At 36.2% G+C, this 21,019-nt stretch overlaps 1 protein-coding gene and 1 pseudogene across 3 annotated transcripts in view; one reads left to right on the top strand and one right to left on the bottom strand.

Moving 5' to 3' along the window:
- Positions 1 to 290: 290 nt before the first annotated feature.
- Positions 291 to 835, top strand: LOC311614590 (peptidyl-prolyl cis-trans isomerase A-like; annotated as a pseudogene). The gene has a single exon. The product of its transcript is annotated as a peptidyl-prolyl cis-trans isomerase A-like (transcript).
- Positions 836 to 2,826: 1,991 nt separating this feature from the next.
- Positions 2,827 to 21,019, bottom strand: part of RCHY1 (ring finger and CHY zinc finger domain containing 1) — a 20,066-nt gene continuing 1,873 nt past the window's right edge. Inside the window, exons 2-9 of one of the 2 annotated variants that reach the window (XM_084871847.1) lie at positions 17,002 to 17,121; positions 16,651 to 16,766; positions 8,108 to 8,186; positions 7,064 to 7,108; positions 6,897 to 6,955; positions 6,783 to 6,809; positions 5,759 to 5,879; positions 2,827 to 3,502 (exon numbers count right to left, since the gene is read on the bottom strand). In XM_084871847.1, the coding sequence (XP_084727973.1) occupies positions 3,374 to 3,502; positions 5,759 to 5,879; positions 6,783 to 6,809; positions 6,897 to 6,955; positions 7,064 to 7,108; positions 8,108 to 8,186; positions 16,651 to 16,766; positions 17,002 to 17,121 (696 nt within the window). In that variant the 3' untranslated portion in view covers positions 2,827 to 3,373. The remainder of the gene's footprint in view (positions 3,503 to 5,758; positions 5,880 to 6,782; positions 6,810 to 6,896; positions 6,956 to 7,063; positions 7,109 to 8,107; positions 8,187 to 16,650; positions 16,767 to 17,001; positions 17,122 to 21,019) is intronic. The other variant, XM_084871848.1, reaches the window with a different exon arrangement.

Genomic DNA, 21,019 nt, shown 5'->3' with positions numbered 1-21,019 from the left:
CAATAAAAAAATTCTTGAATCAGGAAAGGTCCCCCCAAAATTAAGACTTTCCATTTTAAGTTATTACATACTGAATGCTAAGGCACTTATGATAGTGAATGAGAAGTGAATTGGACATGTCATGAACAAATCTCTGAAGCCTTGATTTCAAGGGCATTTGAAAACTGCTTCAAGCACATGACTGGATATCATAGCATTTACTAATCTGCTTATTTTGGACAAATTTGGATCCTGAGTTGAAGATTTAAGTAATCAGATTATGAATTAAAATATGACATCTAGCTTTGCAGACACCTCCGCCCAGAAGCCACTCCGTGACCAGCCATGACAAAGCCCATAGTGTTCTTCAACATTGTTGTCAATGGCGAGCCCTTGGGCCGAATCTCCTTCAAGCTGTTTGCAGACAAAATTCCAAAGACAGCAGAAAACTCCAGTGCTCTGAGCATTGGGGAGAAGAGGATTTGGTTTTAAAGGTTCCTGCTTTCACAGAATTATTCCAGGATTTATGAGCCAGGTGGTGACATGGCACAGGCAGCAAGTCCATCTGCAGGGAGAAATTTGTGGATGAGAACTTTGTCCTGAAACGTACAGGTCCTGGTATCTTGTCCATGGCAAATGCTGTACCTAACACAAACAGCTCCCAGTTTTTCATTTGCACTGCCAAGCCTGAATGGTGAGATGGCAAGCATGTAGTCTTTGGCCAGCTGAAAGAAGACATGGATATTGTGACAGTCATGGAGCACTTTGGGTCTAGGAATGGCAAGACCTGCAAGATCACCATTGCTGATTTTGGACAACTCTGATAAATTTGACTTGTGTTTTATCTTTATCACCAGACCATTCCTTCTGTAGCTCAGGAGAGCACCCCTTCACCCCGATTTGCTTGGAATGTTCTATAATCTTTGTTCTTGCAAGTTTATTGGGTTCCACAATTTCCTTACCCCTTCCCAGTCTAGCTAGATTGCAGAATTAACTTTATGATTATGAAAGAAAAACTAAACAGTTGTCAAATAATTAAATAAATAGACATCTAAAACTGGAAAGTCTAACAAATCAAGAGCTCCTCCATAATATATGACTATTAGGACTACTTTGGCAAAATAGAAGTTTGAGTCAAAGGCAGTGTGGTACAGTGGGTTTGGGGTCACACGTCTGGACCTGATTCCCAGCTCCAACATTTAGTACCTGTAATTTACTTGAGCATGTCATATAACCTCTGAACATCAGCTTTCTCATCAATAAAATAAAGACAACACCTATGCTACAGAATTATTGTAAGGATTAACACTAATGCATAAGCCTGGCACATGGTAGATTCTCAAAACACAGAACTTCTATACTCCTACTGAAAGATCCAGTGACTACAATTAAAAGCAATCATATGACTTAACTAGTTTAGCAGGATAACAGAGACAAAAAGTATTACAACTAGAAAACTAGTCTTTCCTTATCTGTATTCCAGACAGTAACACCGAACAAGATGTCCCATTGCTTCCCCAAATCAAGATTGATAGTGCCCCCCTGCCCAGGCCAAAGAAACAAGTGAAGGGAGTGATTGCAAGAGTAAAACATGTAAGATAGGAAGGCAACATAGAATAGAGAAGGTCCAGGCCCCAAACTGGAAATCAATACTGCTGCCTTTATCCAGGTAAAGAAATTTCAACAGAAGAAAAAATAAATGTTCCAGAAATGTTAGGATCTCTAGTTAAAACACTGTCTACCTTATTCACAGAAAATTCAACTAGCTCAAAGTTAGAAATGTAATGGGAGTTGACTGATGAGTAACACTTTACTTATAAAGCGTTTTATAAACAAACTAAGTTGAATACTGGGATACTAGTGCTAAAGTTCAGGATCATCAAGTATTACTGTGCATTGTTCCTGAATTAAGAGGTATATTTAATTCTACTACATGAGTACGAAAAACTATTAAAAAATAAGAGATCTTGCCAGGAATATTCTGTACCCTTTTTACTCACTTACTCCTGGAAAACAAATCAGTTTCACTAAAAAGAGATGTTGACAGGAAGCCAGGAAGGCTGGTCAACAACCTTAATTGCTCTAACCTTTAGTTGATATTGTTAGCTGAAGCAGCCTCCACCTTGTTTGTCCCGTGTAAGTTTCTGTTATTTCCTGCCTAAAGGCTACATGTAAATTTCTGTTTATGTTGCCTAAGATGTTTTCCCTAAAGCCTCAATAAAAGGGGATGGCAGGGCCAGAGCAGGGAGTAGTTCTCCCACTAGAGTTGGACTACTGCCTGGACCCCCATATTGCCAAGTTGAATTTCTTCAAGACTCAAATCTCTTCATTTGTGTGCGGCCCTTCTCCAGAACCCGAACGCTGAATTGGAACTCTTTCCACGCAGGCCGTGAAAGAGAAACCTATAACCTACTTTTAAGCATTTAGAGAAGAAAGAATGCACCCAATTACAACAAAGACAACCACTACAACACACACACACACACACACACACACACTAGAAGCCTATTAAGTATGAGGAACACTAGAATGGACCACCATAAGGGCAGGGACTTTTGACTATATTGGTTTTTTTTGTTGTCTCTGCAGCATATAGAACCATACCCAGGCACAAGGTAGTTGCTCACTGAATACTTAATGAATTATTCTTTGAAAAAATTATTTTGGTAACCAAAACAAAATTATTGTCAATGTTGGTGGTTTTCTTAAGAATTAGAAGAATTCTATTCTTTTACATTTTTCCCAACTAATCTTATGGGAGAACACCTCAAAACAAGAATATTTCTTTTATAGTATAAGATTATATTGCCCTAATTAAGCCAAAAACAGATAGTCTTGGGGAAAAAATTTCTATAAAACAGTTTCAATATAATTTTATTAGCAGTTATTCTGTCAAAATTCACATTTACAAGATCCAAAGGACTGTCTTACAAATTTCTAAAGCATATGGAATTAGATTTTAACAGTAAGATAGAACATTTTCTTATAGTACAGCCCTTAAAAAGTCAAGAATAATACTTAGAATTAATTACAGTTCTGTCAAACTAGAAATGAATTCTGCATGCAGAGTGCCACTTAAAGCAAAGTTCCATGAAAGTATAACATATTTCTATGGATGTAAGATTCAGTGGCAAACATCATTGGCTTCCAAACAACTGACACTAAAGGAATTTTCAATCAAAACACAGGTGCAGTGGCTTTCATTAAATATAGATATGATGATTCTATAAAGAGACCCTGAATCCTTAAGTATTTGTAAATGACTTTATGCTGTGACACTAGTACAAAACACATCAACTCTAATGCATAGAATCTGACACATTATGACAATAGGATACTAAAGATAGCTTCTTCTATCAGAAAATGCTGAGTTTTCCAGTGTAGTATATGCTGGTCACTGCTGATCTAGTGAAATTCTACAACCTCCAGCCTGAGCAGTATTGTAGGATTCACAAATATTACATTTCATGCCTAATATATGGAACTGGACTGTAGATCTTCCATTGCAATCATTGCAGAGAATCTAAAAAATGAAGAGATGAATTCAAATTAAGCATATTAAACCTTAGAGAATATAAAGTGACATTGCTCAAAATATTTCCTCAGAAATAATACTAAAGATGTAAAAACACCTTTACATATGTGTCTAAACATTTCCATAAGTAGAAATGCCCTATTTTTTGTTCACTGAAAACTCTAAGAGGCTACTCTGAATTCAGAAAATGAAAATGAGGATTTGTGCCAAGAAGTTTATTTTAAAATAGCTCCTGAGTAGTATAAATAGTACTAGCATGAAAAGTAACATCGGCACTTATCAGATCAACACCTATACTGATACTCCTCGACTAATAATGGGGTTACATTCTGATAAATCCATTATAAGTTAATGCTGTAAATTGAAAATACACCTACTGGACCTCATAGCTTAGCTTGAACAGTTTCTACCGAATGTGTATTGCTTTAGCACCACCATAAAGTTGAAAAACCATAAATCAAACCACCACAAGTCCAGAACCATCTGTACTTCAATTCAAAATAACATACATATTTTATTATTTTCATTAACACTTAGAAAATTAGAAAATTATGTTAGTTAATAAAACAAATTTTTACATACTTATCATGACATTTTTGCTTATTCTTTAGGTTTTTTTGTTTTGGCAGTGGAGAAATCAGAAACTACACACGAAGAATGGGAGAGTTATTGCTCAAAAGCCCAAACTCCTTGATGGCTTATCATCAGAGGATTTTAAGGAGTTAGGGGAAACAAGTATTTGGAAGTGCTAATGGGGTGTGTTTTAATTGGGGAAACTTGGAACTTGACCATTTATGTATAAGGGATTTCTTCAGCACCAGGTCTTGCTGGACAACAGATTCTCCACTTCCTTTTAGGTTTAATATACTAAATTCCTAGTCTTCTATACCTCAAAAATGAATTAAAGTTCAAAAGTAGTTCTACAATTGAACAAAGAGAAGCTTTTGGCTCATCCCAAAAATGTCAATAAAATGCCATTTAGGGATTAATCTTTTCTAGTACTGAGATCTTGAAAAATAAAAAAGGTGTTACCCTGAAAATTGATCAGTACTATGTGAGAAAAGCATTAGCTTTAAAAAAGACACACCAGAATAAGGAGAAGACTTACAAATTTACTCTAAATTATAATTTGGAAAGTAATTCTCTTATGAATATGATCTAAATGTAGAGAATAGATTAGTGTTTGCCTAGAGCTAATGAACTGGGAATGACTACTAATAGGTACAGGGTTTCTTTTTGGAGTGATGAAAATATCCTAAAATTGATGGTGAGGATGTCTATATAACTCCAAGAATATGATAAAAAGCACTGAATTGTATACTTTAAGTGGATAAGTTGTATGGTATGTGAATTACATCTTATTAAAGCTGTTATTTAAAAAAATCTTCCACATGGAATATCACACACTGCAGCCTACAATAAAGCATCATGCGATTATCAGTTTAGTATTCCAAAAGTGATCATTGACCTTACTAACAATTCAATTATTCACATGAATTATAAAATGCTCATGTGAAAATACAACAAAAATAATTTTTATTTGGCTTTCATAAGTGGTTCTGATCCTTTTGTGTAGAAGTACCTAAACTAAACTAATGATGTTTAGAAAATGTATATGTCCAAAAATTATTAAAGCACCAGAAAGCTATCTAGAGTTCTAATTCTTATCTGTAATTCAATATACTATGCTGAGAATAGACAGCGCCATACCTCAATTAATGGAGAAAAGATGATCATTCTCAATAAGACAAATGGCACAGAAATATATTCTTATATTTTAGATTACAGGCTAATAAGACCAAATTTTAAAAATCTAAGTAACATAGAACAAACAGGGTATTAAACATTAAAAACAAAAACAAAAAGTGATCTTCAAAAATCAGCAAACATGTTTGCTTGAAATCAATTGAAAATAAAACATCAAACCAATAATTCACCTCTACTCAGGTACATTACTGATTCTGGCAAGTAATGTGTAAACAGTTCAGAATAAAGACTGTGCCTGCCACCTAGTGTTGGGAAGAACTGCACAAAGATATTCTTAAAACTTTTTCCCCTGGTCTTTTTAGTTCAAAGTAACTAAAATTTAAAGATTATTTTGTTTGTTCTTCCTATTAGCATTTGGCTTTCTTAAGTGGCATCTATGCCAAAGCAGTATTTTTAAAAAGGATTTGATCAAAAGGACAAAAATAAACAGGAACATCAACAAAGATTTGAAAAGTTTTCAGCACTGATTTTACTCACATCTACAGTCATATTCTGATATTCAGATGGCATAGGAGTCTGTGCTACCTCATCATCCAGCTGTCTCCAGTACCTCGTCATATCTAAAGCAGAGTGCATACATAATGGACATCTGTAGCCTCTAGAGAAGATAGAAAGGTTATTTTCCAAATATTAAACTAGAAGCATATCAACTCAAGTATAGAAGATACATGCTAACTGATGCATAAACCACTCAACAAAGGGCATTAATCTGTATTTCAAGATAATCTATTACAAACCTGGGAACTTTTATACTATGAAAGTTTTCGACTAAATCTTGAATCATATGGCATTTTTTAAACCTACTTCTTTCTTCTCAGTTCTCTAAAATAGACAGGAATTAGTCCCTAATACTTATAGAATATACTTAATATATTTTAAAAACCAACTAAGCTACTTTTTTAGCTAAACAACCTCAATTTCTGAATATATTTAAGTAAAGAAGACACTATATTCCTTAAAATTTATTCAGGTATTATTTTCTAAAAATTCTGAAAAAGTTTCCTTGTATCTGGCTATTATAAATTAAAACTGCTCATCAATTTGCAGAAACAAAATACATTTTACACAATCTCCTCTTTCCTAATTATTCTTATCTCTATTTCACATCCTTCCCCCTCAAGAAAGTCTCAGCTTTAGATAATCTTGCTACCAGCTTTCTTTGCAGGTTATTATACTGGGACAACATAATGACTTCACAGAATTTTGAGCAATATGCCTTAGCACAAAATTTTACAAAGCTATGACTGACTGCCTCTGTCAGAAACTGAGCGCCCTAGTGAGTGTATCCAGGAAGTCAGAGGTAACTGTCTCCATTTGTAGGATGAGACAAGGCATCCTGTCCTATACCCCCAAAGATGCTTTCCCAGCTTAACACTACTCACTTACCCTACCCATCTGAAGACAAATATGCCATGCCCAATATACTAATAGCAATGAAAAAGAAGACGACAAAAAAATCAGACATCTTACAATTGTAACATTTTAAATGCCAAACACTCACGCTTTCAACATTTCTTCATAACATGTTCTGTGGGGGGAAAAAAACAAAATATTATTTTAGTAAAACAAAAACTATTTCCAAACATTTTTGAGGAAGAAAAAAAATTTACTTTACCTATGTAAAAGATGTCCACATGGCAAGACATGGGCAACAACTCGAGATGTGTGAATGTCCTGTGAAAAGAAATAAATGTTACTGCTTATATGAAGATAATATAAACAACCAAGTATTTTAAAATCAAGAGGGGATTATTTCCAAAGCAAAAAATATTGTAAGCATACCTCCAAACATACTGGACAATTCTGCCGGGAAACATTTTCAATACACTGTTTAAAAGAGAAATTCAAATTATCAAAAGCTTAACTAGATGGAAATAACAGATATAATAATATTATTAATAAAAACTAACAAATAAAAGAAACAAAACCAATTTATTGATAATAATTAACAGTCCAGCTGGTGTGATTCAGTGGTTAAAGGTCAACCCATGAAACATGAGGTCACAGTTTGATTCCCGGTCAGGGCAAATGCCCAAGTTCCAGGCTCGATCCCCAGTAGTAGTAGTGCAGGGGACAGCTCAATGATTCTCTCTTATCCTCTTCCTTCCTACTCCCCCCTCTCACTCTCTCCCTCTCTTCTCATCCCACGTCCCTTCCTCTCCCTGAAATCAGTAAAGACATATTTTACAAAAAGATAATAATTAACAATAATTCATGTTTCCTATATCAGGGGAGAACGATTTAACTCACAACTATTTCAGGCTTTGCAATATTACCTCAAATAATGAAATTGCTTAATATATCTTAATTATTCAAATTCTATTCATTTTATAGGTAAGGTAATTTAGTGAGTCCTAAGACTTACCAAAATTGCAATGATAGTAACATTTGAGACTTTTCTGTTTTATATGTGTTTTACTCCAAAGCTAACCTGCTTATAATATTGATAAGAATAACAGTTCATATTATCAAGATCTTACCATATGCCACACACTAAGTTCATTGTCTGTACTAGTCTAATTCTCACAACTCTAAATGAAACACATATAATTATTATCCCATTTTAAAGATGTGGTACCTGAGGCCTACAAAAGCTAAATAATTTCTGAAATTGTGAGGAAGCATGGGACTTGGTTAAAAAATCTGTAAGGAGAATTCTCTAAAAGGTCAGAGGCCTCTGGCGGACCTTACCAAAGGCAGCAAATCTTGCCTTTACTTTTAAACAAGTCTGAGCCCCTGGGTGTTTTGCTAGAATTTTTATGCTTAGACTTCAAAACATCCTTTTGAGAAAACCATTATTACTTTTAAAAGTATGCATACTGATACCTTGTGCTTTCCTTGGAGATTCATAGCTAGACATAAGTTACATTTCAAACAGTGGAAAAAATCTTCCTTTGGACCAATCCTGAAAGAAAAAGAAAAAGGCAAAAGGTTAGAATTGTTTTTACTATAGTGATAATTTGTTCATCATAACACAGAATCAAATAGCAGCATTCTAGACTACAGTTTCTCCACCTAGGCATATTGACATTTGGAGCCAGATCATTATTTTTGGTGGAGAACTATTCTGTGCACTGTAGGATGTTTAGCAGTATCTCTGGCCTATATCCAGTCGATGCCAGGAGCAGACTATTTTCCCTCCCAACCCAGCTGTAACAAGCAAAAAATGTCCCCAAACATTGCTAAATATGCCTAGGAAGGGGGAATGCAGGGGGGAGGGGAATCATCCCTGGTTGAAAATCACTGTTTAGACCAGTGTTTCCCAAACTTCTCTCATGATGAGAATCACCTGGTGGAGTTGTTAAAACTGATTCCTGAATCCCAACTAAGTAGTGCTAAACTAGAATTTTTGGGAACATATAGGTAAAATTGCATACCTAACTAGTGCTCTGTATATAAAATCTGTGTTAGAGCACTAGTTAAGTATACAATTTTACCTATATGTTCCCAAAAATTCTAGTTTAGCACTTCTTAGTTGGGATTCAGGAATCTGTGTTTTAACAACTCCACCAGGTGATTCTCATCATGAGAGAAGTTTGGGAAACACTGGTTTAGACTAATGATGATGGTGATCATATATGTAAGAAATCAGATTATGGCTTCAGATGATAATAACTCTAGATCAGTGGTTCTCAACCTTTTTAAATCTGCAACCCTTTAAAACAGTTCATGCTGTGATGACCTCCAATCATAAAATTATTTTTGTTGCTACTTCATAACTGTAATTTTGCTACTGTTATGAATCGTAATGTAAATATCTGTGTTTTCCTATGGTCTTAGGAAACCCTGATAGTGGTTCTCAACCTGAGTTGAGAACTGCTGCTGTAGAGGCTAAGACCATAGGAAAACACAGATATTTACATTACGATTCATAACAGTAGCAAAATTACAGTTATGAAGTAGCAACAAAAATAATTTTGTGGGTTGGAGGTCACCACAACATGAGTAACTGTTTTAAAGGGTCACGGCATTAAAAAGGTTGAGAACCACTGCAGATGAATGGTTTCACTGAAGAAAATGAATGAACAGTATATTTCTAAGGACAAAAAATATAGTACCCTCATCTAGTTATTCAATAAAAAGGACTTCCCAATATTTTCTGAAAAGAACCTGGACTAACCCATTTTGCTAACAAAATGTGTATCATTATTCTTCCATCTTTTATGATGTTTGTATACCAAAATTTAATTGATAGGGCTCGTAAGTGAACAAGTAAAGAAAAGTGTGTATTTAAGGCATTGGGAAGACCTTGGCTGATGTTTCTCAGTGGTTAGAGCATAGGCCAGTGCAACAAACGACTATGGGTGCAATTCACAGTCAAGGGCACATACTGGGTTGCAGGTTCGATCCTGTGCCCCGATGTGTGAAGGAGGCAACCAAACAATGTGTCCCTCTCACACCCTCCCTCCCTCTCTACCTCCCTCCTCCTTCTACTCTCTCTAAAATTCAATGGAAAAAATATCCTCGGGTGAGGACTAACAACAACATCAAAAAAACGGGGGTGGGGGTGGGGGGGTGGTGTTACCGAAAAGGAAACAGATGTTACAAAAACTGCAAAAATTCATAGGATTGATCATCTTAATCAGTGCTGTTTTTTTTTTATTGTTTTTTAAAAAAGGATAGCTGTGTTTATTTTTTAAATATATTTTATTGATTTCTTACAGAGAGGAAGGGAGAGAGATAGAGAGCTAGAAATGTTGATGAGAAACATCGACCAGCTGCCTCTTGCACACCCCCTACCGGGGATGTGCCCGCAACCGATGTACATGCCCTTGACCGGAATCGAACCTGGGACCTTTCAGTCCTGTACTTGAGCTCTGGAGTCAGTATTAAATTTTGATGATGCAAGTGCAAGAATCAGAAATAATTATAAGCTAGAACCTATTCAAATTATACCCAAACCCTGGAATTGAGACACAGGGTAGATGACTGGATAAGAAAACATGACCCACACAGACCCACCTATGAACAAGTAAAAGGATGAAAAAAACTATTCCATGCAAATGGGAACAAAAAAATTTAAAAAAAAAAAAAAAAAAAAAGTGGGTAGCAATTCTTATATCTGAAAAATAGACTTCAAAACAAAGGCCATACAAGATTCAAACAAGGACACTATATAATACTAATCAACCCAACAAGAGGATATAACCCTTGTAAACATATATGCACTGACTATAGGAGCACCTCAATACATTTAAAAAATATTTTTGGTGGACTCTGAGATATACAGCAAGCATGTCAAACTCAAGGCCCACAACGAGTATCTTTGCAACCAAGCCAAAATAACGTGTAAAAAAAAGTTTCAATAAAAAGTTTGTAATTTTTAAAATATCCTATTATACATTATTATTAATAACAAACTACAACATCACTAACCACTGATTACTATAATTGTGTTGCGTTCATTTTCCTTACGCACCTTACGCGCAAGTGCACCATTTCTCTCCACTAATACTAGCAGCGAATATTTTAGCACTTATTGCAATGTCATTAGTCTTGTACTGACTTGTTTGGCATGCAAACAGGAAATATTTCACTTTCGGACAACAAGAAAAATAGGTTTATTTGTTTTATGCTAATTAATTTGTGCAGTTACTCAGTGTCTGGTAAGTTAATGTTCAAGAAAAAAATATTAATTTTTATTAAAATGTTCTATTATTTTATGTTAACAATTACTCATTTATTTCAGCCCTTTGTATTCAGCATGTCTATATTGAAATAAACCTATGTTTCTATGAAAATTGAAGCTTTTTGGTTTTTTGCAACCCACATAAACTTAAACCTTGTTTATTCGGCCTGTGTTAGCCTTTGAGTTTGACATGCTTGATCTAAAGCAATGCAGTCAAAGTAGTAGAATTTAACACCCAACTGACATCACTGGATAAATCTTTCAGACAAAAAAATCAACAAAGAAATAACAACTTTAAATTATACACCAGATCTGAGGAATTTAATTGTTATTTACTGAACATTTTATACCAAAACAGAATATATGTTCTAATCAGGCACACATGGGACATTCTCAAATGAGACCACATGTTAAGACACAAAACTAGTCTTAAAGAATTCAAGAAGACTGAAATCATATCAAGCATCTTCTAGAATCACAATGTCATGCAACTACAAATCAACTACAATTTAAAAACCTCAAATATATTCAAACACATGGAAGCTAGTATGTTATTAAATAGTGAATGGGTTACCAATGAAAACAAGGAAGAAACCAGAATTAGCTGGAAACAAATGAAAATTAACACATAAAAACCCAAAAATCTATGGGACACAGCAAAAGCAATCCTGAGAGGGAAATTCGTAGCATTACAGGCCTACTTCAAGAAAAATCTCAAGTGAATAATCTAACCCTACAACTAAAATAACTAGAAAAAGAACAAAGAAAAGCCAAGAATAAGTAAAAGAAAGAAATAATAAAGATCAGAGCAGAAATAAATGACTAAAGACACACACACACACACACACACACACACACACACACACACAAAAGATCAATGAAACCAAGAGCTGGTTCTTTGAAAAGATAAACAAGTTTGAAGAACTTTTAGCCATACTCATCAAGAAACAAAAAGTCCAGCCGGCATGGCTCAGTGCTTCAGCTTCAACCTATGAATCGGGAGATTACAGTCAGGGTACATGCCTGGGTTACAGGTTCAATCCCAGAGGAGGCATGCAGGAAGCAGCTGGTCAATGATTCTCATCATTGATGTTTCTATCTCTCCCTCTCCCTTCCTCTCTGAAATCAATAAGAAAATTAAAAAAAAAGGAAAAGAAACAAAGAGAGAGGATCCAAATAAATAAAATTAAAAATGAAAGAAGTAAAGGATTGTAAGAAAATACTACATGTCAACTATATGCCAACAAGCTAAACAACCTGGATGAAATGGACATATTCCTAGAAAAATGCAACCTTCTAAAACTGAATCAGGAAGAATCAGAAAACATGAATAGGCCAATAACAACTAATGAAATTAAAGCAGTAATCAAAAAATTTCTAGCAGCAAAGCCAGTGTGGCTCAGTGACTGAGCATTAACCCACATACACCAAGAGACCATTGGTTCGACTCATGGTCAACATGCCCAGTTGCAGCTCAATCCCCAGTGGAGGAGCAAGGGAGGAGGGAGGTGCAAAAGGTAGCTGGTCAATGTTGATGTTTCTCTCTCATTGATGTTTCCACCCCTTTATCCCTCTCCCTCTTCTCTCCCTCTTCCTTACTCTCTTTCTAAAATCAATAAAAACATTTTAAAACAAACAACAAAAAACCTCCCAGTAAAAAAAAAAGTCCTGGACCAGATGCTTTACAAGCAATTTTTACCAAACATTCAAAGAACTAACACCTATCCTCCTCATATTATACCAAAAAAATCAAGAAGAGGGAAGATGCCCAATCTCTTTTTACTAGACCAGCATTATCCTAATTCTAAAACTATATAAAGACATTACAAAGATGAACATGGATGCCAAAATCCTTAACAAAATATTAGCAAATTGGAACCAGCGATACACTAAAAAGATCATATACCAGGACCAAGTGGGATTTATACCAGAGATCCAAGGCTGGTAAAATATTTGCAAATCAATGAATGTGTATATCACAGGATTTTTTAAAAATCACATGATCATATTAACAGACATTTAAAAAAAAAGCATTCAATAATATCCAACACCAGTACATGATAAAAACTCTCAGAAAAGTGGGAATAGAGGGAGCATATCTCAACATAATATAGGCCATATAGACAAACTTACAGCAAAATTATACTCAATGAGCAAAAACTGAAAGCATTTCCCTTAATATCAGGAACAAGACAAATCCAATATGGCTGACACTGAGAAATTCATTAAGTTGAAACTGAAGAAGGTAGAAATGCAACAGAAAAACCCACTGCCTTCAAAAGAAACAACTGAACAGGAGATTTGCAAGCAGGCAAATCATAATTAGTGAGGTACTGTCAATATGCACTGTACATTCAACAAGGTTTGGTTTCCTATTTTATTCCTTTTAGCTGTTTAACTTTGTAAAATGCAAAGAGGTTAGATCAGTTTAAGTGATTATACTGCCCCTTTTCACATCAGAGAACTTACTGACAAGGAAGGTCGCACCTGCCTCTCATATCTGCTTTCAAGCAGAAAGAAAATAATTCCAAAGATAAAGAAAAAGAGGGATCCTTCTAGTCAAGATGGTGGCATAGGAAAACATAGTACTTGTATCCTCCCACAACCATATCAAAATTACAACTAAACTACAGAACCACCATCATTCAGACCACCTGAAATCTAGCTGAATAGAAATCCTACAATTAGGGATTTAAAGCAGTAGCTGCATCAAGGCTGGAAGGAGGGTTAGGGATGCAGAACAGGCTGGTCCCCCAGCCATTTGTGGCAGAAAAATCAGAAGAAATATATCAGGTATGGAGGTCTCCCCTGAGGGATCCCAGCCCCTCTCCATCCCCAACCCCATGCAAGGTTTCCCAGCCCAGGCCTCCAGTGCTGGGAAGAGACATCTCTGTAATTTCTGGTTGTAAAATCCACAATGAATTGAGGCTGAGTGAGAAGAAGGGCTGATGGAGTCCCAAGCAGCTCATCTTAAAGGGTCCGCACATGAACTTACTCTGACTTACTCTTTCTGAGTTCTATCCCAAGCAGCTCAAAAGGCACCAGGAACAATCAAGGAGGAAATGAATGTTTGGCATTGGGGTGAGAGCTAGGGGAGGGAGGTGCTGCTTTTTGCCAGAGAGAAGTGCTGGCAGAAGCCATTGTTCGTTTTCTGAGCCCTTTCCTCACAGAGCCAGCAGGCAGGAGCCATATTTGAGTCTCCATCAACTTAACTATCACCATTCCCTGAGACTCCAACACATCAAACTTACAGGCATACCCACGCTTTTTCCAGTGCCTTTTCAATAGGAAAAGTCAGGCTTCAGGATTTCCTAGAGGTAAATTATATTCCAATAAAGTTGATCTTTCAAAACTATTATTGTCCAGAGAAACCAAGTTGACAGCTTAGGTAAACACCTAAACTGCTGTCTCGCACAACAATTTCAAAACTATAACTAAAAGACAAAAAGTCTATCACCCAGAATCACGGGAAAGCTGGCTGAGTGAAAGTTCTCAAGTAGAAGTAAAGAGAAAAGACCATTGAGACATGCACAAGTGCTGAAAAGCTGAGGTACAAAGGCTCTGGAATCGGGCTGGTGGCAGGCAATTGGATGTGCTACTTTTTTTCAACCCGAAGGGAGACAAGCTCCCGATTACTCTGAAATCATCTAGTTTCTGGGGAGACTCGGGAGACCCAAACTCCTACAGGGAGAAGCCGGATTGTCGGACATCGGGTCGGAAAGTGAGGGTGACTTTCTTGCAGAGGTGCACCCAGCAATCATTGTTTCATGCGTTGGGGCACAGGACATGAGGACTTGGAAACTCAGAGACTTGGAAACACAGGGACTCGGAAACAAGGAAATACAGAGAAAGCTGACTGGCAGCCATCGCTGTTTGACACACACTAGCCTAGTAACGCTCTGAAACTCCACCCTGCACAATCTACAAACCCACCCAAGCTCCACGCTGTGGCTTTTGCATATAAATGGCCTGCCCTACCGCAGCTTTACCAAACCAACTGCAGCTCTCTCTGGTCAGACAACTCCAAAACCTCCAAACCCCAAGCAAAGAGGAGAAAACTGTAGTTCTCGCTGTAGCTCCTGCTGGGTGACCTCAGATAGTAGCTGACCTGCACCCCATGGGAGATCCAGAAGCTAATGTAATTAGTGATCTGTGTGAAATGACACCAGATTTCAACTACTCTCATAAGGGACACATTCAAGAGGCAGACTCAGTGAGCACCAAAGCCCCATTGAAACAAGTCCTGCCCCATAAGTGTGCCCCCAGCACAGCAATTCTTCCATTATAGACACAGCGGGTCCTCACAGCCAATTGGCCTGGAGGTCAATTCCTCCCAGTGACACCAACAACAATCAAGACTTAATTACAACAAGACTGAACACACAGCCACAAAGGGGTGCACCAGAGTGTCCACATCAGGTAACTGAGAGGCCAACACATTGGGCCACAGAGAACATCTAGGACACAAAGCCACCCTTACCAACTCAGGGAAGCAGTGAAAATGAGGAGACAAGGAAACAGATCACAAACAAAAGAAATGGAGAAAAACAAATGACGAAATATAGAGTTCAAAACCACAGTTATAAGGTTTTTCAAGCATTTCCTAGAAAAGGCTGATAAAGTTAACGAGACCCTCAAGGATATGAAAAAGGACCAACTAGAAATTAAACATACACTGACTGAAATTAAAAATATTATACAGAGACCTAACAGCAGACTAGAGGAATGCAAGAATCAAGCCAAAGATTTGAAATACAAAGAAGCAAAAAACACTCAAACAGAAAACAAAAAGAAAAAAGAATCCGAAAATTTGAAGATAGTGTAAGAAGCCTCTAGGACAACTTCAAGCATACCAACATTAGAATTAAGCCTCTAGGACAACTTAAGCACACCAGAAGAAGAGAGAGCAAGATACTAAAAACCTATTTGAAGAAATAGTGACAGAAAACTTCCCCCACCTGGTGAAAGGAATAGACTTACAAGTCCAGAAAGCGCACAGAACCCCAAACAAAAGGAATCTAAAGAGGACCACACCAAGACACATCATAATTAAAATGCCAAGGGCAAAAGAATCTTACAAGCAGCAAGAGAAAAACAGTTACCTAAAGGGAGCACCCATAGGACTATTAGCTGATTTCTCAACAGAAACTATGCAGGCCAGAAGGGAGTGGCAAGAAATATTCAAAGTGATGAATAGCAAGAACCTATTATACAACCAAGATTACTCTACCCAGCAAAGCTATCATTCAGAATTAAAGGTCAGACAGCTTCACAAATAAAAAAAAGCTAAAGTAGTTCATCACCACCAAACCAGTATTATATGAAATGCTAAAAGGTATTCTTTAAAAGGAAGAAGAAAAAAGTAAAGATAAAAATTACGAACAACAAATACATACCTATCAACAAGTGAATCTAAAAATCAAATGAATTAAAAATCTGAGGAACAGAATAAACTGGTGAATAGAATCAGGCGCATAGAATGGGAAAGGAATGAAAATTCTCAGGGGGAAAGGGATGTGGGGGGTACGAGAAGAGACTTAACAAAAATCATACATCTATGGATGAGGACAGTGGGGGGAAGGTAAGGGCAGAGGGAGTGGGAACTGGGTGGAGGGGAGCTATGGGGGGGGGGGGAGGAGAAACAATTGTCTGAACAATAAAGATTTATCAAATTTAAAAAATTATATTATTGTCCAGATACACTAGAAGTAATTAGAACAGAGTATTTTACATACAGTACCTACAAATTCCACAGTTTTCACAATGATACTGCTTCTTGTCTTTGTCAAACAGATGGCATATATTGCAATAATATTCTCCAAACAATGTGCTACACTCTTCACAAGTCTGTTGGGCCTAAAAAAAGGCATATGTAAGTAAAAATTGAGATAAATTTACCAAAATATTTTGAATTACTATTTGAATATCCAGAATTATGTTATAGTATATGCAGCTTTATTTTTATAGGGTTTTAAACACTTAAAGCAAAGATATTTGGCAATACTTGACAATACTCTTGATTAAAATTTTAAAATGACCTTAGTAAATTTTTTTTTTAAATAAAAAAAATAAAAATGTGATAAAATCTTACATTTTGAATTTTTTCACAATTTATGCATTGTACTTCCTTTACTTTAAAGCGATCTAGCGGATGATCTTCCTTGTCATCATGACACAACCGGCAAGTATACAACTTGTCACAGCAAGGTGCCTAATGCCCAGGGGAGAAAAAGAATTATAATAAACAAGAGAAGAAAAGTTTACAATGCAAAAAGAAATTTTCTTCCTACTCTTCCTGGAACAAGGTCAAAGACTACAACCTACAAATCAGTTGGGTAAGCTGATCTTAACCTGTTAACCGGGGAGTTCCCTTTTTAATTATGCAACCTGTAATGGGTGCATACTCTTTCACTAGGACGTGTCAGTACGTCACACCCGGAGGACGTAATTTCATATTATTTTTTATTTATACTTAAATAAAATAAATGAAATATATACTATTTCGTTTATTTATATATATAAAGCACAAAGGAAAATACAAAATTACAAATAAATAGAAAAGAATACCAACAAAAAAAATGGAAACATCGAATTAAAAAATTATAAATTTTACAAACAATAATAAAGATTACAAAAAATATAGACCGTCCCTCTCAGGGCGCAACAATATATTTCAAGGACGTATTCATACGTCCTACCCGTTCCCAATATTGTTTACGTTTGACATATTTATAGGTCCCGCTCGGTTAACAGGGTTAAACATAACAGGTCACTGTTTCTTAGCATATAATATTTTAACTATTCTTTTCAACATCTATACGTTTGTATCAAGTTGAACACAACCTTGTCCTTAAAGACAAAAGAATCATGAAGGATGCAAATCTCTAGACTAGAAAATTAACCCTCCAACACCCTAAATGGCAAGCCAGCAACAACTTTTTGAGATTTCCAGATAAATTCATTTACCTACTTCAATCGCTAAACATTGAATATTAAAAAGATATTTGAGTTCACTTGTGTTTGTCAATTGTTAACTACCGTATATGCCTCATATTTTAGAGGATATAATAACAAATAGTCCTTGTTTTCAAGAGTGGCAAAGACTGACCACCAAAATCTGTTCTCTCCTTCCTCCCAGCTATACTATAATAGTTCCTAGACTTCCTTGCTATTAGTTGTAGGAAAAAGACTAGGTTCTTACCAAGAGAGTATGAGCAGAAAACATCAGTGCCACTCCCATGCCTGAATATTAATAAATAAACTGGGACTGACCCCACCTTCATGCTCTCTTTTGCCTTTCCATAAGATGAAACCTGTACATGGCAGCAGCCCAGCTGATGACTATCTGCCCTAAAACATGGCAAAATAACACAAATGAAAAAACTTGTCCCTGGAGCGATCATGTAGAACAGAGCTTCATTAACAAACAGGATCACTCACCTTGGAATTGTTAGGTAGGAAGAAATAAATTCATTATTCTTTAACTCGCCTTACTGTTGTGTATTTTTGTTATAGCAATTTATTTAGCATTACCCCAACTAGTACATTAAGAAATTTCCAGACTAGCAAACTAACCCAATACTTTCCAGTACAATGTAACCTTTTAGCTCCCCACTCATTTCTGACCACTTCCTATGCTATGATTCACACCATGATATAGTTTATTCCTTAAAGATTTTAACACTCAACTGGTTGCCTTCTCTCCAACACTATTCTTGTCCTAACTCTTAGTGATCTGCACATCCACAATAATAATCCTTCCAATACCCTGAAATCTCAGTTACTTGCCTTTCTCACTTCCACATATGCTCAGTCATACTACAAAACAGGGGCTCTCTAACATTTTGGTTTTAGGACCTCTTTACTCTTAAAAATTATTATCCCAGAGAGCTTTTGTTTATATAAATTATGTCTATTAATACCATATTATAAATTAAACTGATAGGCCCATTACATCTTAACATAAGTAACAGTTTAATGAAAAATAAGTTATATTTTCCAAAAAAATTTCTGGGTTCTCAATTCTGCTTCTACATTCAATGAGTTTTGGTTGAAGTATATGGAGAAATTCGGACTCACACAATGTAGCTAAAAATGGGGGTACTTAAAAGCTTTTTCAGAGAATTTGGATATTCTTCTTTGATACTATACCAAAACTCAACAACTCTTGTTTAGTTGCAATATGGACTCTGAAATCATATCAGTAAACTATTCTCCCTGTTACAGTAAAACTGACTGACCTATCTTGAACTTTGAAAGTATCTTTTACTCATGCACAGGTTATTTGGAAAGTATTAGTTCACTGAATTATGCAATATAAAAAAATCACATTTGTTAATATCATCAAAAATTTTTTAGGTACTGGGAAGCACTCAAGCTCACAGTAACTAAGACACGTTTCCCAAAATTCTACTTGGTACATGAAAGCTCAAATTTTATCACTGTTGCTAAAACCCGTTTGGCTCAGTGGATAGATAGTCGGCCTGTGGACTGAAAGGTCCCGGGTTCGATTCCAGTCAAGAGCATGTACCTTGGTTGTGGGCACATCCCCAGTAGGGGGTGTGCAAGAGGCAGCTGATCAATGATTTTCTCTCATTGATGTTTCTAACTCCCTATCCCTCTCTCTTCCTCTCTGTAAAAAAAAAATCAATAAAATATATATATTTTTAAAAATTTATCACTGTTGTTTTCCAGGTAATGACAGTCACACTTCTCTCCTTTTTAAGAAAATGTTCACCAAATACCTAAGCCTGAATAACCATACTTCAAGTAAAAATATGCTGTTCAATAAAAAATATAAGTAGTTCAGTTCACAATTGCACAAGAGCTTTTCCTCACAAAACCACCTAATTGAAGTCTGCGCTGAAAGCAGTTGATGAAAACATCAAACATGTGGAAAGTACAATCAAGGGATGAGATTTTATACAATTAGTAATTTTACTGCTTTGGTTTTATCAATGACATTCTTAAATAAACCCGGCTTTTTCTTTTTTCTTTTCTTTTTTAACCCTTTGCACTCCGCTGTCCCCTCTCAGGGGACATCGGAATTCTAGCATATCACTCGGATGTCCCCTATCAGGGGACATTGCAGTTTATTAGTGATTACGGGGAATTGAGTTATTTCAACGCACTCAGCCGCAAAGTAGCTTCGAGTAGCTGGGAGCCAATGTCCAGAATGGCTCGGAGTGCAAAGGGTTAATATATAGGTGTAGCACAGTTCAGTGCCACTGCCTTGATTTGTGCTAAGGTGCTAGCAGTATTAATCATTAGTTTGCACACACTGAAAAAGAATGTCTTAGTATTAGACATTAAAGGAAAGTAGTTTTGACCTTGAGGAGTCCATTCATTCCACACAGAAAACCACTGTTCTAGAACTGAGGCGTGTTTGAAACTTAATTTCAAGTATGGCATTCTCAGTCTAAACAGTACCTCCTCTCTTTCCAACACACTCCAATTCTTCTGTACACACCCCTTCCCTCTTCCTCTACATACTCACTTATCCAGAATCTCAACTGGTTAAATCCAACTCTCTCCTACTTAACTTACATAGGAACAGCTGACTACAGATAAAGAAAAAGCACCTCAACCCTGACTGGTCCCAATTTAAAGTCATAACCACTAAAAAAAAGTGGGTCTTTAAACTACCACGTTTTCCCAGTCAATTTCCTTATTCTTCCAGAGTGTAGGACTTAGAACCTAGATTAAGTCGCATCTTCTCTCTCTTTAAACCTTGAACACCTCTTCCTTACTACTTACAATCTGCTGATGAATGACCATGCTTCTTATTTCACTGTGAAAACAATAGAAATAATCGAGAACATCTTCCCACAAATTCTACCAGCCTACTTGCAAATGTACCTTATATTCTATCTTCCTTTCTGTTACAGAATCTACAGTCCATGTTACTATTAAAGGCTAAGGGTTCCATGTTCTCGTTGAATACTCAAGGACAGTGCTCCTACAGTTTTGCCTCTCCCTCCAATTATAAAATGTTCTCACTTTACTGGGTCATTTCCAATATACAAACATGCAGCAATAACTCCCATCTTAAAGGGGAAAATAACCCCATGACCCCAATCTCCCAGTAACCATGTTTTTATTCTTTCAAT

This window comes from Pipistrellus hanaki, assembly GCF_964339955.1.
Source record: "Pipistrellus hanaki genome assembly, chromosome: 1".
NCBI lineage: Eukaryota > Metazoa > Chordata > Mammalia > Chiroptera > Vespertilionidae > Pipistrellus > Pipistrellus hanaki.
The sequence above is the reverse complement of the archived record's forward strand: the minus strand, read 5'-3'. Positions and strand labels throughout refer to the sequence as shown.